Genomic DNA, 24,051 nt, shown 5'->3' with positions numbered 1-24,051 from the left:
TTCTGGCGGTTTCCTCACTGTGAGAAGTGAGGTTGCAGGGAACCAGGTAGAGGCCCTTCTCAGTAATGGCACCTGCCTTGTGGAACGCCGTCCCATCAGATATCAAGGAAATAAGCAACTATCTGACTTTTAGAAGACATCTGAAGGCAGTCCTGTTTAGGGAAGTTTTAAATGTTTGATATTTTATCGCTTTTTTATTGTTGTTGTTGGTATTCTGTTGGAAGCCGCCCAGGGTGGCTGGGGGAACCCAGCCAGATGGGCGGGGTATAAATAATAGATTATTATTATTATTATTATTATTATTATTATTATTATTATTATTATTATTAATTACCCAAGGCCCTCTGAAACCAGGAGCTGGCACTGGTACAATCAGGAATACAAGTGCATTTGGAATTCTTGGGGAGAAAAACTGGATTTGCACTCCCATGATTCTCTATTTGCACTCCCTAAACCCTTTGTGGCTTAGGGTCCTCGTATTTACGAGACTGCCTCTTCTGCTATGCCCTGCAGAGGACCTTAAGGTCCATGAATAATCACAGTTTAGCGGTCCTGGGCCCTGAGGAAGTCAGATTATCCTCCACAAGGGCCAGGGCCTTCTCAGTGATGGCTCCAACCTCGCTGGTCTCCTTGCTGGCCCAAATAGGACTAATTTAGCCAGCTAGCCCTGGTGATCATCTAATGGATTTCCCCCCTAAATTGATTTTTTAATTCTGAATTTATTGTTATTAACGTTTTTTACTGTATTTTATGCTGTTTTTTGTTGCATCAATTAAGTGTTTTAAATTTGTTGTTAGCCGCCCTGAGCCCGGTTTTCTGAACCGGGAAGGGCGGGATATAAATAAAAATTAATTATTATTTATTATTATAAATACTCAGTATCTGAGGGCCTCTTTCCAAACTGAGCTACCCTCTCCTGTTTGCACCATCTCTCATCAGCAGAGCACATGCATGTTCCAAACCCGGCACTGCCAGATGAAAAGGAGCAAGGTAGCAGGCGACAGGAAGGATCCTTTGAAATGATCCAGAGAAAAACTAACCTCGATTTGCTGATAGCGACCAGCTTCTGAATGCCTTGCGTTTGGATCAGGGACCTAGCATTTTCCACGCTGTCGGTAATGATTTCATGGATGGTATTCAGGACTGCAACCACAGTGTCCTCCTCCAGGTTTTTCGAAGACCTCTGTTGCTTACTGGGCAAATTTCTCACTAGCTCCCCCATGGCATAACTACCTGAGGAACAGAAAGGGCTCTCGTTAGTTCAACCTGATCGTTCAATTCAAGGGAAAGAACAGGGTTACGACTCAGCCGGGAGTTCATGCTTTGTATTATTCCGTCTATTTTGTTTTATAAAACATATGCAGTGCTTGATTGTATAAGGTCTTGTCACAAAAATCAATAAAACAATACAAGTTATCTATATAAACAGTTAAAAGCAGCTATTGAAAACCACCCAAAAAAAGATGAAAACCAGAAATAAACAGATTAAAGCAAGCATCAGAATTCTACGTATCTGGGTAGACTTGTCAAAACAAAAAATGCTTTTAGCATCTAAATGTTTTAGATGACCTTCTGAGTTCCTTCCAGCTCCACAATTCTATGATTTTATGAGCTAGATCAGGCATAGGCAAACTCCGGCCCTCCAGATGTTTGGGACTACAATTCCCATTATCCTTGACCACCGGTTCTGTTAGCTAGGGATGATGGGAATTGTAGTCCCAAACATCTGGAGGGCCGGAGTTTGCCTATGCCTGAGCTAGATGGTCTGGATCAGTACAGGACAGCTCTCTATGCTCCTGTGGGAACACACATTCCTCTTTCGATATAAAATTAGACCATATATTTACAAACCGGGTGGATTTGATTTAAATCAAATCAAATCAATTTAAATCACTAGTCAGTAAGACTTGATTTAAATCATTTTTTTTACAGAAAGACTCATTCTTGCTGGTATAATCTTAATACAGTATTTACAACCAGATGAAGATTTCATTTTTGGAATAATAAGTTTTCAGAGTAGTTTTTACAGTTATATCAAAAATTACTGATTTGGTTATACTTTTAGAAATACATAGACAGATAATTATGAAATTATTGTTTATATTTGGACAACTTTTCTGCTGTACTTTATTGGAAGGAGAAAAATTATCATTTCCTTAACAACAATTTATTTAACTACAACAATAACATTATAGCATATGTATCCATGTTTGTTAGCTGATGTGGTTAAACGATTAAAAAACACACCAACAGACTAAGTTTTAGCACACATGAAAAACTTAAAACAAATGCTTATTTCCTGATGAATAGCCTTTGGACTATAATGTAACTTAAATAGGAACCTATCTTTAGAAAGATTTTTCCTCAAAGCATTTTATTTTAAAAATCCGATTTAAATAAAAAAAATTGATTTAAATAATTTTTTAAAATAAAAAATCCATTTTTTAATCATTGATTTTTATCCACCCTGTTTACAAACGAGGAAGACAAGAGATTAAATAAACATTAATGCCATTTCTGATTAGCCCTAAGGCTCCTCTTTGTAATTTGGGGCTATCAATAGATCTTTGTGAGCCTTTCTACAAGTTTCAGATCCTTGCTCGAAAGTTTTCTGAAGACTCATTGCCCAAAGCGAGCACATTCTGCAAAAGAAAAGTTGTGATCATCAGGAAAAAGCACAGGGGTTTGCATCCTTCGCTGCAGATTTCATTGCTATCATATATTACCCTTTGCAGCTTTCATCATACGGGCACGGGGGAACAGTTGCTTAGGCCGTGCTTTAATGCCAATATATAAACAGTTTACTCTCAAGATGTCCTCGGAAGAGACCCACTGGGTCACCAAGAGTGCTGCCTTGCATATTCTCAGCTCAGCCCCGAACAAGGTGTGCATATCCTTCATGTTAATAGTATTGTGAATGCTTTCAGGAGACTAAGACTTAGTATCCCCAAATGTGATTCATTTGCCGTTCAGCATGATGAAGCTCTAAGCCAGGGGGTCAGCAAACTTATTCAGCAGGGGGCCGGTCCACTGTCTCTCAGACCTTGTGCGGGGCCAGACTATTTTTTGGGTGTGTGTGAATGAATTCCTATGCCCCACAAATAACCCAGAGATGCATTTTAAATACAGTGGTGCCCCGCAAGACGAATGCCTCGCAAGACGAAAAACTCGCTAGACGAAAGGGTTTTTCGGTTTTGCGTTGCTTCGCTAGACGAATTTCCCTATGGGCTTGCGCTTTTTTCTTAAAGCCGCTTGAAGAGGTGCAGTTGTGACGGACCGTGCTTCGCAAGACGAAAAGCATCGCAAGACGAAAAGACTTGCGGGACGAATTATTTTCGTCTTGCGAGGCACCACTGTAAAAGGACACATTCTACTCATGTAAAAACACACTGATTCCCAGACCATCCACGGGCCGGATTGAGAAGGCGATTGGGCCGGATCCAGTCCTCGGGCCTTAGGTTGCCTACCCATGCTCTAAGCCAGCAGTTCTCAACCTGTGGCTCCCCAGATGTTGTTGAACTACAACTCCCACCATCCTTCAGCTCTGGCCTTGCTAGCTAGGGGTGATGGGAGTTGTAGTTCAACAACATCTGGGGACCCACAGGTTGAGAAAGGCTGCCTAAGCTGCTTCTCAGTTTTAATACTTGAGGCCGTGGATATAAAACTTACTGAACTGCGGGTGTTAATGGATGTAATGCATTCAGTAAGAAGTGGGAATGGGCAAACAGGAGTTTATTGTAATACTGTAGAGTCTAAAGACACCCCAAAGGGCATCTAGTCCAACCCCCAATGTTTAGCCAGAATCTCCTTTCTTGCAATTTGAATCCATCGGTCCGGGTCCTACCCTCTGGAGCAGCAGAAAACACACTTGCTCCCTCTTCCATGTGACAGCCCTTGAGATATTTGAAGATGGCTATCATATCTCCTCTTAGGCTCCTCTTATCCAGGCTAAACAAACCCAACTCCCTCAACTGTTCCTCATAAGGCTTGGTTTCCAGACCCTTGATCATCTCAGTTGCCCTACTCTGTGCACATTCCAGTTCGTCAGCATCCTTCCTAAACTGCGGTGCTCAGAAATGGACACACGACTCCAGCTTAGGCTTCCCTCAATTTCTCATTTTCCCAATCTTTAAGTTCAGTTCTTCACACTTCCGCATCAGTTTGTGGATTGTTTTTTTTTAAAAAAGGTTCTTACGAAAGTTCGTTCATATTTTAGTGTGGATTTCATCGAATATTCACGTGTGCATGTGGAATTTTGTGGAATTCTATACGTTTTGGCAAAGTGATTTTCCCTAATGTAATGCATTTTTTAATGTTGTTTTCCCAAATGTATCCATTTTCATGCACACTTTACCCTGGTATAAGCATTTTTGTAAGGTAAAAGACCCCTGGACTTTGTAAGGTAAAAGACCCCCAAAGGTGACTATGGGGTTGTGGCACTCATCTCACTTTCAGGCCAAGGGAGCCGGCGTTTGTCCACAGACAGCTTTCTGGGCCACGTGGCCATCAGGACTAAACCGCTTCAGGCAAAACGGGACACTGTGACGGAAACCAGAGTGCATGGAAACTCTGTTTCCCTTCCCGCCACAGTGGTACCTATCTATCTACTTGCACTGGCGTGCTTTTGAAGTGCTAGGTTGGCAGGAGCTGGGACAGAGCAATGGGAGCTCGCCCCGTCGTGGGGATTCGAACCGCCGACCTTCTGATCGGGAAGCCCAAGAGGCTCAGTGGTTTAGATCACAGTGCCATCAGCGTCCCTGTAAGCCTTTTTCTACACATTCCTTGGCCAAGCACTGGCTTTATCTAGTCAGGGCTCTTTCACATTCTAATGTCACCATGGATGAAGGGGGAGAGAAGATTTTTTCCACCTCAACATTGGCTGTGGGAATAGATCTCCAGCCGAAGACATCCTCGTTTCAGGGACCTACCCATTTGCTGTAGGATCCTTGTACCTACGGGACCGCCTCTCCCGGTATGCCCCATGGAGGCCCTTAAGGTCCATAAATAGCAACACCCTAGTGGTCCCGGGCCCTAAGGAAGTTAGATTAGCCTCAACCAGAGCCAGGGCCTTCTCAACACTGGCTCCGGCCTGGTGGAACGCTCTGCCTCATGAGACCAGGGCCCTGCAGGATCTGATTTCTTTCCGCAGGGCCTGTAAGACCTGGCCTTTGGCTTGGAGCCAATTTCATTCCCTCCCCCTCTTTCTTTTTTCCTTTCTCCTCCTGCGATGAGGCTGCATTTTAATATTTTAATGTTGCAAGATTTAAATGTTGTATTTTAATCTTGTTTTTAAGTTGTATTCATTCAATTTGTTTTTATTATTGCTTGTTAGCCGCCCTGAGCCCGTCCTTGGCTGGGGAGGGCGGGGTATAAATAAAAATTATTATTATTATTATTAGGAAGCATTTGGAACATACCTATGAGATCCTTATTGCGACGATCCATGGAGAGGTTCCTCAGAGCGATGGACACAGCTCTCACCACTTTGTCAGAATCGGACTGGAGGAGCTCCACGAGGACCGGAAGTCCTCTCTCCTTTCGCACTGTCGCCCGGATATACGTGGACCACTGACCAGGAAGAAATGGGGCAAGGGGACACTCAAGAAATTTAGAGGGGCGTCAAGTCAAAGACCCATGTTTCTATAGACATTTTTTAATTAAAAAAAGCAGATTTTACGTTTTAAGAAGGTCAATCTAATGCAGCGTTTCTCAAACCTGGGTCTCTGGCTGTTGTTGGACTACAACTCCCATCACCCCTAGCTAGCAGGACCAGTGATCAGGGATGATGGGAATTGTAGTCCAACAACAGCCAAGTCTGAGAAACACTGGCTGGATCCATTCCAGCCTGGTTTTGTCACAATCAGCGCTGTTTTCATTGCACTGCATTTCGGTTTCCATCAAATACTATGCCATTTGTCTTGCGGTCCTCTGTTTCATGTAATTTACATAACTATGCACATGATTTATGTAAGTTAATTGATTTAACTGAATTAGTGACATAATTATTTACACTCCATTCATTTCAGTGCAAAAGAAACACCATTTAGAGGGAGGGGGAGACAGTAATCAATTATGTACCAGTTGCAGACTGAAAAACAACAACCGCGAATATTGATCACTGTCAAAAAGGTTTTCCACCTGAGGCATAAATGAGCCTCAAAGGAAACCTGGGGCTGGGGGGAGGCCAGATCATCTTTCTAAAGCAAACCTGGGCAACAAGGTGAAACCTAAACAGATATATGCCTCTCACCGTAAAGCACTTAATGACAGTAAGGGTAGAAGAAGAACACACATCACTCACTGTCCAGTTTCCGGCACTGAGGTTCTGCAAAGCTCCCGCTGCTGCTTCCAGAGTGTTGAAGTTCTGGCTTTCGGTGAGAATCGACAGATAAAGCCTCACCACTTCGGGCTGGTAGAGCAACTCAAAACCTAAAAGCAGGGAAGGCAGAAAAAACCACATTTAGATTTGTAAGGCTGCTAAAGAGAGGGATGGGATGTGGGTGGCGCTGTGGGTTAAACCACAGAGCCTAGGACTTGCCGATTAGAAGGTCGGCGGTTTGAATCCCCACGACGGGGTGAGCTCACGTTGCTTGGTCCCTGCTCCTGCCAACCTAGCAGTTCAAAAGCACATCAAAGTGCAAGTAGATAAATAGGTGCCACTCTGGCAGGAAGGTAAACGGCATGTCCGTACGCTGCTCTGGTTCGCCAGAAGCGGCTTAGTCATGCTGGCCACATGACCCGGAAGCTGTACGCCGGCTCCCTCGGCCCATAAAGCGAGATGAGCGCTGCAACGCCAGAGTCATCTGCGACTGGACCTAATGGACCCTTTACCTTAATGAGAGGGAGGTCAGTTGCCTCAAAGACAACGAAAGGGTCTTGTGTCAAATTCACACCAGACTTTTTAAGCACATGTAAAGCCCCAAAGATCCTGGGAAATGTAGTTTACCCCTGACAGAACAACAATTCCCAGGACCCTTAATAAGCCACAGTTCCAATGATTCTTTTATATGATTTAAGTGTGTGATGTGGATGTGACTGTCTAGTATCTGAAAGGCTAACAAATGTATTATTATTACTTTTTCCTAATAATCAGGGGTCAGCAAACTTTTTCAGCAGGTCCCTCAGACATTGGGGGGCCGAACTATATTTTTTTGGGGGAAATGAACTAATTCCTATGCCCCACAAATAACCCAGAGATGCATTTTAAATAAAAGAACATATTCTACTTATGTAAAAACACTAGGCAGGCCCCACAAATAACCAAGAAATGCATTTTATTAATAATAATAATAATAATAATAATAATAATAATATTTATATTTATATCCCGCCCTCCCCAGCCGAAGCCGGGCTCAGAGCGGCTAACAACAATAAAAGTAACACAGTATTCTAAAATCATTCAAATCATTCAAATTAATGGCAACCATTGGGCTAGAGTTCTATGAGGATTACCAAAGGACACATTCTACTCATGTAAAAACACGCTGATTCCCGGACCGTCCGTGGGCTGGATTTAGAAGGCGATTGGGCCGCATCCAGACACCGGGCCTTAGCTTGCCTACCCATGATTCATGAAAATAGGGACATCCCATTCCATAATGATATTTTTACTATTTATACCCCACACATCTTACTGGGTTGCCCCAGCCACCCTGGGCAGCTTCCAACATATATAAAAACATAATAAAATATTAAACATTTAAAAAAACTTCCCTATACAGGATTGCCTTCAGACGGCTCTCGGAGGGTCGGATAACTCCATACCCTCCAACATTTCTCTGATGAAAATAGGGACATCCTAAGGTAAAGCGGGACATTCCAGGATCAAATAAGAAACCTGGGACGGCTTCTCTAAATCACGGATGTCCTTGGAAAATAGAGGCACTTGGGGAGTCTGGGTGCAGGGCAGGTGACTGTAACTTGCCCCAAATGGCCCCACAGTATAAATAGGGAGGGCTGGTGGGGCTAGATAGACCTGAGAGTCTGAGATCGCCCCCCCCCCCCCGGTTCTAAGTGATTTCTGTAAGACAGCACAAAATATTCATTTTAATAATCCCGATAAAAATCAAACCTTAAAAGCAAAGGGACTTAAAACATTCATCAAAAAAAAAGAAAAAAGGATAAAGTCAGGCATCGTAAAACAGACAGACATAATAAAATCCCATATTAAAATTCCATGTCTGGGTCGGCTTGCCTAAACAATATAATGATGTTTTTAGGCACACTTTGCTAGATTTCTGCAGTGTAAGATTTTGATAGCAACGTTTATTATTTCTTCGGTGCCCGAGGGAGGTGCAGAAAACAAACCAGCCGGCGACACCAACAAGGTGCTGAACGAAGTGTTGGGGGGGTGGGCACGACAAAACACTTTAAAAAAAGAGCACTGCATACAAACAAGAGTACTGGGCCTGCAGGCTTGCAGTCTAAATAGACAGAGACACTTGTAAGCAGCAGAGTGAGGAAGCCGCTGAATTAATACCCCGCAGCATAACATAGACCCAGCGCAGGCATCAGTCATGTGGTTGCTCCATGCAAATCTAAAGGAAGGGAGGGGTTCTTAAGGAGCAGTGGCAACACCAGAGAAGGACTTCAGGGCAGATGTCCTTGGCCCCCCGCTCATCATTAATGTCAGATGCTGGTGGTGGTTGCTCGTGAGTAACTAGGCAGGACTCCAACCTGTCTTTTACTGGTTTTATTGTGCAAACTATTTACAGTGCAGATCTACAAAGTTCATGTCTGTCTCAGTCACTTGCAGAATTCGGGAGTGGCCCCTTCCGGCTTCTCCCCCAACACAAGAACTTCGGCACCCCAAGCCTCCTCCTCCCCTCCTTGCGTGTCACCCCTATACGCAAGCTGGGCGACAGAAGTGGCATGCGTCCCTCCTAGCCAGCCTGGCTAGGTGAGGCGCTGGGGCTCTCAGCAGCACCCTCAAGCCCTTTCCTCGCTTGGCTGGCCCCTTCCCTCTCTTCTCCACTGGAGGCGTGGCTTTTCTCACCGTTGGAAGAGGAGCTGCTCCTCAGGAGTTTCAGTGGCTCTGTGTATCCCAACGCCCCCCCGGCCTCCCTCCCCTGTTCCGATGGCAGTCCCCTGACAATTAGGATCAGGAGGACTGGCTTGCCATACAGTCGTACCTTGGATCTCAAACGCCTTGGCTCCCGAACAAATTGGCTCCCAAACGATCGAAACCCGGAAGTGAGTGTTCCGGTTTTCGAGTGTTCTTTTGGAAGCCGAACGTCCGACGGGGCTTCAGTGGCTTCCGATTGGCTGCAGGAGCTTCCTGCAGCTAATAGGAAGCCACACTTTGGTTTCCAAACCTTTTGGAATTTGAACGGACTTCCGGAACGGATTCTGTTTGACTTCCACTGTATTTTGAAGTAATACATATTGCTGGGACGCGGGTGGCGCTGTGGGTTAAACCACTGAGCCTAGAACTTGCCAATCAGAAGGTCGGCGGATCGAATCCCCGCGATGGGGATTCCCGTTGACGTGAGCTCCCGTTGCTCGGTCCCTTCTCCTGCCAACTTAGCAGTTCGAAAGCACGTCAAAGTGCAAGTAGATAAATAAATAGGTACCGCTCTGGCGGGAAGGTAAATGGTGTTTCCGTGCGCTGCTCTGGTTCGCCAGAAGCGGCTTAGTCATGCTGGCCACATGACCCGGAAGCTGTACACCGGCTCCCTCGGCCAATAAAGCAAGATGAGCGCCACAACCCCAGAGTCGGCCACGACTGGACCTAATGGTCAGGGGTCCCTTTACCTTTAATACATATTGCTGTAATACATATTGCTGTATTGCTTCTCACGTATGGAAGTGAGAGCTGGACCATACAGAAGGCTGATAGCCAAAGAATTGATGCTTTTGAATTCTGGTGCTGGAGGAGACTCTTGAGAGTCCCATGGAATGCAAGAAGATCAAACCTCTCCATTCTGAAGGAAATCAGCCCTGGGTGCTCACTGGAAGGACATATCCTGAAGCTGAGGCTCCAATACTTTGGCCACCCCATGAGAAGAGAAGACTCCCTGGAAAAGACCCTGATGTTGGGAAAGATGGAGGGCACAAGGAGAAGGGGGCGACAGAGGACGAGATGGTTGGATAGTGTTCTTGAAGCTACCAGCATGAGTCTGACCAAAGTGTGGGAGGCAGTGGAAGACAGGAGTGCCTGGAGTGCTCTGGTCCATGGGGTCACGAAGAGTGGGACACGACTACTGGCAAAACTGTTGACACACACCACAACCTATCATATTGGCTGCAAGAGAGGGATGTTTTCAAGTGAATTTTTCATGGCGACCAGGGGAGAGAAGCCTGTGCATTCCAGGGAAGGCCTCTGTGCGTGAAGAAGTGCCCACGGGCACCATGTTGGCAACTCCTGAATCGCCATCCAAACAGCAGGGAGCAGGACCTGCAAGACCACTGGAATGCCTCCGAATGCCAGTTTCTGTGAGCACAAGTGGCAAGTGTGCTGTTACCCTTAGTCCTTGTTTACAGGCTTAATATGGGCAAGCTTTATTAACGACGAACCCCCAAATCTGGGACCCCTTCAAAACTGGTGCCAAAGTTTTGCTGTCGGGCCCTAAGCTATAGCTTGTTTAGCTTATACAGTGGTGCCTCGCAAGACGAAAAGAATCTGTTCTGTGATTCTCTTCGTCTAGCGGTTTTTTCGTCTTGCGAAGCAAGCCCATTGAAGGATTAGCGGATTAGCGCTATTAGTGGCTTTTAGCGGCTTATCTGCTGATCGGATCAGCTGATAAGCGGCTTAGCGGCTTAGAAAAAGGGGGGGAGGAAAAAAACCCAGCAGGAACTCGCAAGACATTGTCGTCTTGCGAAGCAAGCCCATAGGAAATTCGTTTTGCGAAGCACCTCCAAAACGGAAAACTCTTTCGTCTAGTGAGTTTTCCGTCTTGCGAGGCATTTGTCTTGCGGGGCACCACTGTACGTAAATCCGGCACTGCGAATAACCCAAACACCATGAACCTTCTGCTTGTTTCTTTTACACAGAGAAGCTTCCAGAAGCTTCCAGAACCTTCTGGAATTAATTAGAATAGGAAAGAACTCAACACATCAGATCAATGCTTTCTGCACTAAGAAATGCAAACTGACATACTGCCCCAATGAAAAGGATCGTGTGGGAGAAGAACATGACCAGCAACCATCTACCCCAGTCCCCATTCCAGCCCTGAAAAAGCAATTTCTTGCTGACGCTATACCAGTAGACGTGCTGATTCAAATACCCCTTTTGGACGCATCACAACAGATCCCAAACCAAACCAAAGACATGGGCACATACATACACCGACTTCTTAGGCACCATCAATCCAGCTGCCCCATTTGCGGAAGGGATTTTTATTTCATTATTGCAATGGTTCTTCCAGCTGTGTGTGGCGCCGTCAAACCCTTCCTTGAAGTACCTTCAGCCGCAGATCCTTGCAAGGCACAGCTGTTCTGGCTCCCATTAAGCACCTGCTTCTCTCCTTAAACCCATTTTCTTAATTTCAAAATCATCTTAATTATTTCCCCCCGCCATACTCGCTACTTTTTGCGTAATATATGGCTAATTGTCTGCCGCCGCTTTCTGTTTCGTGTCTTTTTTTTTTTTTAAACGCGCCATGGAATTTTGAAGAGACGAAAAGGTCAATCAATGCCGCTAATGAGCCAATGAGACAAAAAGAAAGAAAGTAAAAAAAGAAATCAACAAAATGCTAATTGCTCTGTTGCTTGGTCTGTTGCGGCAATTAAAATACAGGCAGGTCTGGTGCATGTAAAGTATCTCACAGGACACAAGTCTAGCAACCATAACTGCTAGGGCTAATAATAATAATAATAATAATAATAATAATAATAATAATAAATTAGCTACTAGAATTATGAGCAGAAACAGAAATGCTAATTGTAAGTGATATATAAATATCTTGAATACTAGTACTACTACAGTGGTGCCCCGCAAGACAAATGCCTCGCAAGACGGAAAACTCGCTAGACGAAAGAGTTTTCCGTTTTGGAGGTGCTTCGCAAAACGAATTTCCTATGGGCTTGCTTCGCAAGACGACAATGTCTTGTGAGTTCCTGCTGGTGTTTTTCCTCCCCCCTTTTTCTAAGCCGCTAAGCCGCTTATCAGCTGATCCGATCAGCCGATAAGATGCTAAAAGCCGCTAATAGCGCTAATCCGCTAATCCTTCAATGGGCTTGCTTCGCAAGACGAAAAAACCGCTAGACGAAGAGAATCACAGAACGGATTCTTTTCGTCTTGCGAGGCACCACTGTACTAATAACCTGCTACTACACCGCCTTGTTATCCTCAGATGAAGGGTGGTATATAAATTTAATACATAATAATAATAATGATAATGATAATGATAATAATAATAATAATAATAATAAGGCACCCAAGATTTTGAAAGCACCATGCAATAATAATAATAATAATAATAATAATAATAATAATAATAATAATATGACAACAACAAAAATAATCTTTTATTGCATTTCTATCCCATTTTCCCTCCAAGGTGGATTACTGACATCTTGTCCTGTGCTGGCAGTGATTTTTTTTTTGGGGGGGTGAGGGGGGAAAATGAGTGAGGATCTGGCTTACCACTAATTTTAAGCGTACATGATCAGCCCAATTGATTTTGGATTCTTATAAGAACGGTAGACAGCCAACTGATCAGGTTATGGGGCTAATCTGAGCCCCCCTTTGCTGTGGCTGAACTCCTGAAAAGGTTGCCTTTTTTTTGTTTCCCCCAAGAGGATTCCTAAGCCTTTAAGAGATAAGTGAAGACTGGACAAAGGAGAAAAAAATGAAAACGAGGAATGGGCAATTCAGTAAAAAAGTAAAAATAAATAAAAAGGGGCCCCATATTGAAAGCTGGGGCTGCAAGGTGGGCCTCAGGTCTGAAATGAAAAAAAATCATGTATAATGAGATAAGAATCCAATGTCTCTGTTCAGACCAGGTCTCTCCATTGTTTTAAGTTTCTGAAATAGACTGGAAAGAGAAGCTGCTGAATTGCAACTCATTACCAAACTTAAAACAATGGAGAGACCTGGTCTGAACAGAGACATTGGATTCTTATCTCATTATACATGACTAAGCCATTTCTCACCTTCTCACCCCTTGCCTTTTCCTGTAAGACCTATTACAGTCGTTAAGAGTCGTCAACAGGCTCATCCCAGCTATCTGCCAATCTCCCATTCCCACCACCCTTCTGAGTAATACCCCTCCCCACCTTCTCACTATATAGAAGGATCTGGCAACTTCTGTTTCAGTGTATCTGAAGAAGTGTGCATGCACACGAAAGCTCATACCAAGAACTAACTTAGTTGGTCTTTAAGGTGCTACAGGAAGGATTTTTTTTATTTTGACTATGGCAGACCAACACGGCTACCTATCTGTAACAGGTCTGAAATGGTTAACGGCACATGCCCCAAAGTTTCGCAGCTTGATGATTATCCATTTTTATAAAAACCACTGTGTCTGCCTAGTAATGCCTCTTCCACATTTTTGCTCTACTTTGCTTTCGAAATTGTTTTGCGGGTCTTCGGACCGTAATAAAGAATGTCTGTTTGTTTTATTATTGAGGTTTATAGTTCAAACTCGGACTGAATAGATACCAAAGGACAAACCACCAGATGGCAGTCACAGAATCCAAAAGCAGAGATGCCTGTTCTTTCTGCAAGGTCACACATATATTAAAAGAGTAGCATGTTTTGCGAAGAGAAGGTACGGTTGCCATATTTCAAAAAGTAAATTTTTGGGGGAGGGAGTCCAACGTTTTGGGCTCTTTTTTTTTTTTTCAAAATCTCCCCAAAAAGGGAAGTTTTTTGAACCCATTTTTAAAGGGAAATCACAAAAAAATTGACACGTCCAATATGGGCTTCCATACGCCTGGGTTTCCTCAGACATTATAGCCGCTTTTCGAAAATTCTGCCTGGACACCATTTGCAACAGACGAATGTCTGGGAAATTCTAGACATAAGGCAGCCCTAAGAGAAGGCAAACCCTAAGCAGCTAGAAAGACGTGAGTTGAAAAGCAAAAGAACATCCCATTTTATTAAAATCAACATCAACAAAAACCACAAACATGAAGGAAAACTTAGCCGATTTTGGACGCTTGTTTTCCCCCAGTTGAAGCACTAGCAACTTCAATTGCAAAGGGGGATATATTTCACTATTCTGCAAATTGGAAAGAGATGTAAACTAGTGTTCATGGGGGGATTAGTGGTTTGTTTTCTTGGTTATTGTGCTATGTATTTTGGGTTTTTATGTTGCAAACCGCCCTGTGATTTTTGAATGGAAGGCGATACATAATTTTAATAAATAATAATAATACAACCGTATCTTGGTTTTCCAACAGCTTAGTTCTCGAATGTTTTGGCTCCTGAACGCCGCAAACCCGGAATTGACTGTTCCGGTTTGCGAACTATTTTTGGAAGCCGAACATCCGACGGGGCTTCCGATTGGCTGAAAGAGCTTCCAGCAGCCAATCAGAAGCCACACTTTGGTTTCCGAACGTTTTGGAAGTCGAACGGACTTCCGGAACGGATTCCGTTCTACTTCCAAGATACAACTGTAATAGAAAGTGTTTTAAAGCAGGAGCTTTAAAGGAGGGAGGCTCCAACTATGTTGCTTGGCTGCGTTGCTCACCCAATAAGGAGTCTAAGAACGACTGGGGGGGTGGAGCTTGCATGCCTTGTGCCAATCAATTCGGCCGCGTTGCCTGGGGACTCGCCTTTGCTCAGCGCTTCCCAGCAGAGAGGTGACGGTGGTTTTCCTTGCTGCATCCCCTTTGCCGGGTTGCTGCGCTGTGGGAACCACCACTTGAGGCTTCGTTTGGCTGCTGGCTGGGCTTTCTGCCTTTGGCTCGGAGGGGCTCAGAAGTTGAACATACCTGTGCTTGGAAAATCCCTTATTTTGGCTGCTGGTCCCTTATTTTCGAGGCTGCTGGTCCCTTATTTTCAAATCTGTAAGTTGACAGCTATGTACACATGACTTAGAATACCCTCCACCCTTGCTACTTGACGCTGCTAATTAACCAGAATCTCCACCCCAAGTCTCTTCCCGAAGTAAAGCTTCCTTTCTGGGCTCTTCCCAGCTCGCGAAAAGCTGTCGCCTGTCTTCGGCGGAAGCACAAGGACTTCCAAATCCCTCTTGGCTGCAACCGCCGCAATGCTGTCAGGGAAACTATTCATACAGCTCTGAAATAACAGGAGCAAAAAAAATAAAGTATTTTTTTGTTAAAAAAACCACCCTCTCCTGATCCTCCCGAATTTGTTGTCAGGTCAGCGCCAAAGAAGGGAGAATACAAGCTGCTTGTCAGGCTCTCTGAGCGCAACAGGTGTCTCCAACTCCCTCCTCCTTCAAAGGATGCAGATCAAAGAGAAAGCCTCTGCGATGGAAGCAAAGAGAAGGGCTTATGGAGGGAAGGAGTCTTTGCAGAGATAAGTCCTCTCATCTCCAGGTGAATGATGAAAGCACTTGCTTAATGTGTCCACAATCCAGCCTTCCCTGCCGCGCAAGATTCGTGCTTCTTGCTTCTCCAAAGTTTGGCATGGGGTTTAAGAAAGGTGCCTGGGTATCACCTGTAATTCTGATATAGTAGTAGTAGTAGTAGCATCAGTAGTAGTAATGACAACATCTGCATGGTGCTTTTGAGAGTTCAAAGCACTTCAAATTAAGGTTCAGCCATTCTGTTCAGAGGACATTTGGCTCAACAACTCTAATGGGCTGTCCCATGGAAAATGGAGCAAGCCTTGTACAGTAGGCTAGTTTCTACAAAACAATGTGGACTAAGGATGCTCAGGGGATACAGGATACTGACAGGAGGGGCCGGGCAAAAAAAATATAAATGGGCAAAATTCACCCAATGAACCTGCTGGTGGAAATGCTCTCCAGGCCTGTGATTCCCAGCAACCGGTGTGCTCAGAGGCACACTGTCTTCGACATGTCTAGGTGCTTAAATCGACACCGGCTATTGCATAACAAGCAGGTGCGGGTGGCGCTGTGGTCTAAACCACTGAGCCCCTTGGGCTTGCTGATCACTCTGCCATGAGGTGAGCTCCCGTTGCTCTATCCCAGCTCCTGCCAACCTAGCAGTTCGAAAGCATACCAGTGCAAACAGATAGGTACTGCTGCAGCGGGAAGGTAAACAGTGTTTCTGTGTGCTCTGGTTTCTGTCATGGTGTTCCACTGTGCCAGAAGCAGTTTAATAATAATATTAATAATAATATTAATAATATTTTTTTTATATACCCCGCCCTCCCCAGCCAAGGCCGGGCTCAGGGCGGCTAACAAGCAATAATAAAAACAAGTTGAATGAATACAACTTAAAAACAAGATTAAAATACAACATTAAAATATTGAAACATTAAAATATTAAAATGCAGCCTCATCACAGGAGGAGAAAGGAAAAAGAAAAAAGAAAGAGGGGGAGAGAATCAAATTGGCTCCAAGCCAAAGGCCAGGCGGAACAACTCTGTCTTACAGGCCCTGTGGAAAGAAACCAGATCATGCTGGCCACATGACCTGGAAAACTGGACAAACACTGGCTCCCTCGGCCTTAAAGTGAGATGAGCTCCACAACTCCATAGTCTCCTTTGACTGGACTTAACTGTCCAGGGATTCTTTACCTTTTTACTGCCTTTTACATGTCTTGGTGATTAAATCAACACCAGCTATTATATAACAAGCGACTGCAACACAAAACAGAGAAAATGCACCCTTCCTCAGTACAGTGGTACCTTGGTTTACGAACTTAATCCATTCCTGAAATCCGTTCTTAAACCAAATCCGTTCTTAAACCAAGGCACGCTTTCCCTAATGAGGCCTCCTGCCGCCGGTGCCCTTCCACCATTCGGCTTCCGTTCATAGACTGAGGCAAAGTTCACAAACCAGAATACTACTTCTGGTATTGCAGAGTTCATAAACTGAATACAGTCATACCTCGTGCTGCATTTGCTTCATGATACAGTGGTACCCCGCAAGACGACTGCCTCGCAAGACGAAAAACCCGCTAGACGAAAGGGTTTTCCGTTTTTTGATGTGCTTCGCAAGACGATTTTTCCTATGGGCTTGCTTCGCAAGACGAAAACGTCTTGCAAGTCTTGTGATTTTTTTTGCTCCCCCCCCTTTTTCTAAGCCGCTAAGCTGCTAATAGCCTTTTAGCCGCTTAGCCGCTAAGCCTTTAATAGCCGCTAAACCGCTAATAGCGCTAATCTGCTAAGCCGCGAATAGGGTTGCTTCGCAAGACGAAAAAACCTCTAGACGAAGAGACTCGCGGAACGGATTACTTTCGTCTTGCGAGGCACCACTGTACGTTTTTTCAGGTTGCGTCCCACGGCGACCCGGAAGTACCGGAAAGGGTTACTTCCGGGTTTCACCGCTCGTGCATGTGCAAACGTGCAAACTGACATAGCACGCATGCACAGACGCGGCGAATCGCGACCCACGCATGCGGAGATGCGGGTTGTGTTCTGCTCATGTTGCGAACGGGACTCCGGAACGGATCCCGTTTGCAACCAGAGGTACCACTGCAGTTCGTAAACAGGGCTGTTCGTAAACTGAGGTAGGTAAAGGTAGGACCCCTGACCATTAGGTCCAGTTGCGGCTGACTCTGGGGTTGCGGCACTCATCTCGTTTTATTGCCCAAGGGAGCCGGCGTACAGCTTCTGGGTCATGTGGCCAGCATGACTAAGCTGCTTCTGGCAAACCACAGCAGCACATGGAAACGCCGTTTACCTTCCCGCTGGAGTGGTACCTATTTATCTACTTGCACTTTGATGTGTTTTCGAACTGATAGGTTGGCAGGAGCGTGGTACCACTGTACAAAACAATCTGCAGCAACTGTTGCCCGTTGGGATTCGTGGGCCAGAATGCAGAGAGACCAGCAGTAGTTGGAGCTGCAACCAATCACAGGCAGAGCAAGCTAGTTTTGTCCCACCCTCCTGAGTTTTGCTAGGAGAAAACTGAGGCTAAGCTGGAGGAGGTTAACAGGCAGTGCCACTCATGCCCCCCCCCTTCTGGATGCTTGTAAGTGTGCAGGCAGATGGGGCTGGCTCAGGTTGTTGAGGAAGTCCTCCATTTGCCCAAATGGACCAGACTTCACCGGTAGTCCTGGGTTTGTGGGTGTGCCAATTAGAAGTTTTTTCTCCTTCTCTCCCAGCACCAGAAGTCACAGACGTCCTGTGAAGGAAGGACCAAGCCAGGTAATAGGAAGCACTTCTTCACGCGAAGCATAGTCACCGTATTTTTCGCTCCATAAGACGCACTTTTTTCCTCCTAGAAAGTAAGAGGAAATGTGTGTGTGTCTTATGGAAGAAGTGCAGGCTGCGCAGTTATCGCTGAAGCCAGCTGAGCAAGAGCTGCGCAGCGCCTTTTGTTCTGCTGTCTTTCCAGCAAAGCGGGAGGAGGAATGGAAGGTAGCCCTTACGGAGCCCCTTCCGTCCCTCATCCTGTTTCGCTGGGAAGCCAGCAGAGCAAAAGCCATTGCGCAGCTATCACTCTTGCTCTGCTGGGTTCAGCAGAGCAGCGCAGCTTGCTCTGGCTTTTCCGGGAGGTGGGAGAAGGGACGGAGGACAGCCCGTCAGTCCCTTCTCCCACCTCCTGCAAAAGCCAGCAAGAGCCGCTCTGTCGTTAAAGAGCGAGCGTATCTTTGGCACTTGCTGGCTTGTCTTGCTTTCCTCTAAAAACTAGGTGCGTCTTATGGACGGGTGCGTCTTATAGAGCGAAAAATACGGTAATCTATGGAACTCTCTCCAGCAGGAGGCCACCAATTTGGGGGGCTTTCAAAGAGGACCGGACAGACTCGTGGAAGGACAAGGCTATCGGTGGCTATTAGCCACGATGACCACGCTCTCCCTCCACGGTTGCAGGCAGTAATGCTTCTGAACACCAGTAGCAAGAAATTGCCGGAGAGTGCGCTTGTGCACAAATCTTGCTTGCGTACTTCCCACAGGCATTGAGTTGGCCACTGTGAGGGCAGGACGCTGAAATAGATGGGCCATTGACCTGAGCGAGTACTTGGAACTTGCTAAGCTAACCGAAGCCTTAAGGAAGAAGTCTAACAAAACTTCCCGGAAGGAATAGGAATGCCTAAATACTTATTTAATCGAATCAAAGCTCAACAACCAGGATTTGGCTGTGTTTAGAATAAACCAGTAAGTGAGGATAGGACTCCTTATACCAAGATGAGGAATATAATAAAATGCAGAGAAACTGTCTTAGTCACAGGAAATGAACTGCTGTGTGATTGACGGAAGTCAAAAACAAAATAATAATAATAATAATAATAAGAAGAAGAAGAAGAAGAAGAAGCAGCAGCAGCAGCAGCAAATGGAATCCATCCCAGAAAAGCCAGTACCTCAGCAGAGAAATGGCACCCTGGGATGTCTTTCCTAGTTTACTTTGCTTTTTATATTCTTTTGAATTTTTCCCATTTTCGTTTCATATTTATTTTTGTACCTGTTTTGTTTTTGTTTGTATGTAGGGGTGTGTGTATGTTTCTTTTCCTCTCTTTTTTGTCTTTATTTTTGCCAGATGTATGTATGCTTTGCCTTTGTTTTGTATTTGCATAATAAATCAATAAAATAATAATAATAGATGGGCCATTGGCCTCATCCAGCAAACTCTTCTTATGTTCTTCCTATGGAGAACAAAAGTCTTGCAGTCTGTTTCTGTCTGCGGAGAACTTAATGAAATTAAGAATGCGGTGGACGGCGGAAAGGCGCCCAGAGCCGCGAATGATCTTGTTCAGATCTTCTAATCATGTGCATCCACCTCTGTTAAACTTTTATTTACCAGCTGCATCCCAAAGGAGAACGCTCCCGTCCTGGATTGGACAGGATTTAATTGAGCATGGCTGATTAGTTTGCATGCTCTTAATATACCCTTTTTGCTTGCAAAAACACGGCCTGGGGTTGTTGCTTGAGCATGCAAATCTCACACTCTTCCTTGGTACTCATCTGGAGCATCTGCTCACTGCTTTCCTTGCACACACACACATCCTGTAAGGCTCTGCAGCTGCTCCTGCAATATCCTCTGGGTACACACAAGGCGTGCAGCATCTAAAAGATGGCAAGAGGAAGCCCCCACTGCAGGGGAGTCAAAAGGCTGCAATCGCTGAGCTTGATGGAAATCATGGCACCCACGAAGATTTTCATAGGTGTGGGTGTCCCTGGCCAGGTGCACCAAACTCTGAGATATTATTGCAGTGGTCCCTCCGGTTGCGGATGGGATCCATTCCGGAGCTCCGGTCAGATCCTGAGGCTTCTGCAACTGGAGGGACCGCTTCTGTGCATGTGTGCGAGGCGGCAGACTGCTTCTGCACATGCGCGCGATTCGATAGAGCGCTTCTGCACATGTGCACGGTGCGATAGAGCGCTTCTGCGCATGCACGCGCAGCAAAACACTTCCGGGTTTGCCACTTTTGCAACCTGAAGTTTACCTTACCTGAGGGTAACGTAAGCCGAGGTGCTACTGTATTATTATTATTATTATTATTATTATTATTTAAAAAGTAAGTCTCCAGCCTTTTAAGAAAGAAAGTTATGGGTCAAACTGTGAAATGGGAGTGTTATGTGACCACCTTGTATATTTTTCCTGGTACTGGGTGTGTGTGTGGTGTGTGTGTGTGTGTGTGAGAGAGAGAGAGACACACTATGTGATCTCCGCAATCAGGACCAGTAGGAAGTAGCCAACTTTCTGCAGTGTGTGTGTGTGTGTGTGTGTGTGTGTGTGTGTGATCTCTCTAATTTTATACGATCCCAAGATCCCCATGGCAGCCTTTTTGTGTTATGCCATGCCCCACTGAGGCATTTTGTATTACATCATATCCCCCACGGCAGCCATTTTGTGACAGGCACCCCCAAAACTCTCAAAGTTTCGAATGTATGTATCGGTTCAAAAAGAGTGGTGACCCCGATCTAAACCATGTTTGTCCCTATCCTCTGATCCATTCCATATTCCTTTTAAATAAAAATTCACCTCAGAAAAGGCAGAAGGCCATTAGAGAAGCTTCCCCCTTCATCCTCCATTTTAAAGATCTTGGCAGGCCACTGTTGTAATTATATGCTCAATTGATATCACTGCTTTGAAGCTTGTGATTTCAAGGCACTTCCAGATTGGAATTTGCTACATGAGATGTTCCCTGTCAGCATTAGTTTGATTCAGTTTGCATTTCAAGGTGAACCAATGGAATTTGCAATTCCCATTTCTGCACATACTGTTTTACTGTTGCTATGGCCATTGGCTAATGCGAATAAAGTTCTATCATCTATCTATCATCTATCTATCTATCTATCTATCTATCTATCTATCTATCTATCTATCATCTATCTAGCTATCATCTATCATCTATTATCTATCATCTATCATCCATCTATATCTATCATCTATCTATCATCTATCTATCTCTATCTATCTATCTATCTATCTATCTATCATCTATCTATATCTATCATCTATCTATCATCTATCTATCTATCTATCTATCATCTATCTATCTATCTATCTATCTATCTATCTATCTCTATCTATCTATCTATCTATCTATCTATCTATCTATCATCTATCTATCTATCATCTATCTATCTATCTATCTATCTATCTATCTATCATCTATCTATCTATCATCTATCTATCTTCTATCATCTATCTATCTATCTATCTATCTATCTATCATCTATCTATCTATCTATCTATCATCTATCTATCTATCATCTATCTATCTATCTATCTATCTATCTATCTATCTATCTATCTATCTATCATTTATCTATCTATCTATCTATCTATCATCTATCTATCTATCTATCTATCTATCTATCTATCTATCTATCCATCTATCTATCTACAGTATCTATCTATCAACTATCTATCTATCTATCATCTATCATCTATCATCTATCATCTATCAATCTATCATCTATCATCTATCTATCTATCATCTATCTATCATCTATCCCTTCCCATTGGGGCCAATATGAGAACAGGATGCTAGGCTTGGTGTTGTTGTTGTTGTTGTTTATATACCACCCTATACTCGGAGGTCTCAGGGCGGTTCACAGAATAACCTGTGCCCTCTGGTTGTCTGTGGAGAAAAAGGGGTCTTCCAGGCAAAGACATCTTTGAAAAAAAGCAAGTAAGAGTTGGTCATTTCCCCTTTTCTTCCTTTCAGGCCATCCATGTGTCACTAGCGATTCAAACAGGTAGGATGGGGCAGACTGGGCTACTAACATTTTCCATGGGCTAGTGATTATTGTGGACTGGCTTGCAAGACTTAGATCAAGCAACTATGAGAAGACAATGGTGGGAGAGCAGTGCATGCTCTGGAGAACTGGAGCAGAATAACATATGCAACTGCATTTCAGAGGGTTTAATAAAAATTGCTGCCTGAGTGTGGTTCCCCTTTGGCTCCATTCAGCGATGCTATTCTCGTGCTCTTATATGCACCTCAAAAAGGATATTGTAAGCTGGAAAACGTCCATAAAAGGGCAACCTAATTAATGACCGAGGAGCAACTCCTCTATGAAGAAAGGTTGAGCGTTTGGGCCTTTTTAGTTTACGAAAAAAGGCAAGGCAAGAAAGAGATGCCACGAGAGAAATGGACAGAATTAGGCATGGCATTGAGAAAGAGGATAGGGAAAAGCTCTTCTCCCTCTCTCAACGCACCGGAACTCGTGGGATTCCAATGAAGCTGAATGTAGGAAGATAAAATGAAGTACTGTATTTTTTGCTCTATAAGATTCACTTTTCCCCTCCTAAAACGTAAGGGGAAATGTGTGTGTGCTTCTTATGGAGCGAATGCAGGCTGCGCAGCTATCCCAGAAGCCAGAACAGCAAGAGGGATTGCTGCTTTCACTGCGCAGCGATCCCTCTTGCTGTTCTGGCTTCTGAGATTCAGAATATTTTTTCCCCTTGTTTTCCTCCTCCAAAAACTAGGTGCGTCTTGTGGTTTGGTGCGTCTTATAGAGTGAAAAATACGGTAATTCAGGACGCAGCACATCATTAAACTATGAAACTCGCTAGATGACTTTAAAAGAGGATTAGACAAGATTCACAGAGGAAAGGCCTATCAACTTCTGCTGGCTACTGGCTACTGGCTACTGGCTTCTTGGTCGGAGGCAGCGCTGCTGAATACTCATTCCTGGAAAGTGCAGAAGGCGAGCGTGCTCTTCCACTCGAATGTTGCTTGGAGGTCTCCTACAGGCATATGGTTGACCACAATGAGAAGAGGAAGCTGGAGTAGATAGTTCTCCTTGACCTGAGCTATTCTTGTATTCTCACATTCAGAGCCTTCAACAAAAGAGTGTAACAGTGGTTGCAGTACGGCCTTGGCCTGTGGCCCTTGGCATGGGGATAAGGAGTAACAAACATATCTGATTTCCTGGGGAATCATTAAGCATGCCCCTCTCTTAGAAAGCCCTGACCGCAGGAACAGAAGGATACAAGTAGCCATGGGCGTCTCTTCCAGACTTATAAAAGGGCTTCAACTGCGGGAAGTTTTCAGCAACGAAGCACTTGACCTAAGGGAACTATCTCATGTCACTTGTTCTGCCTCAGCCATTCCTGGAAAATTTTGCCGTTCTCCAAACTTGTCCTCTGTGTCAGCAAAACAGTGTGCTGCAGTGATTTTGATGGACAGCCAAGGCACCCCTAATTTTGTGCAGCAAAGTCTCTCTCTGTGTGTGTAATTGTCTTTGGTCTCAGCACAAAGCACTAGGAATGGGCAAATCTGTCAATATCGGTTTCTCTCAGCCTCTCATTTTCTAAAGTTCAGTTCTCCACATTCCCACAGCAGCTTGTGATTCTTCTTCGCACCCTCTGCACAAGCCCTCGTAAGAATTCATCAGTATCTTCGTGCAAATAACTCCTGATATACCCATTGCTATGCAATCTTGCCTAATACACATTTTTTTTTACAAAGCAATTCCCTCTAATATAATGTACTTTTGTATGCTATTTTGAGTGATAGATGTACACATTTTTAGGCACACATTCCCCTAATACATATTATTATTATTTTTTGGACACATTATTTGACTGGACATTGCAAAATTTGGAGCAG

The 24,051-nt window shown here is 44.5% G+C and overlaps 1 protein-coding gene across 13 annotated transcripts in view; it reads right to left on the bottom strand.

Moving 5' to 3' along the window:
- ARVCF (ARVCF delta catenin family member) overlaps window positions 1–24,051 on the bottom strand; it is a 615,179-nt gene that overhangs the window by 22,847 nt on the left and 568,281 nt on the right. For 9 of the 13 annotated variants that reach the window (XM_081174768.1, XM_081174756.1, XM_081174762.1 and 6 more), the window contains 3 exons: window positions 6,293–6,429; window positions 5,418–5,568; window positions 1,041–1,233 (listed from right to left, as the gene is read on the bottom strand). In XM_081174768.1, coding sequence (XP_081030894.1) covers window positions 1,041–1,233; window positions 5,418–5,568; window positions 6,293–6,429 — 481 coding nt within the window. The remainder of the gene's footprint in view (window positions 1–1,040; window positions 1,234–5,417; window positions 5,569–6,292; window positions 6,430–24,051) is intronic. The other 4 variants (XM_081174763.1, XM_081174766.1, XM_081174764.1 and 1 more) reach the window with 1 other exon arrangement.

This window comes from Podarcis bocagei, assembly GCF_964188305.1.
Source record: "Podarcis bocagei genome assembly, chromosome: 16".
Taxonomy (NCBI): Eukaryota; Metazoa; Chordata; class Lepidosauria; order Squamata; family Lacertidae; genus Podarcis; species Podarcis bocagei.
Note: the sequence above shows the minus strand (reverse complement) of the source record. Positions and strands in the feature narration are given on the sequence as shown.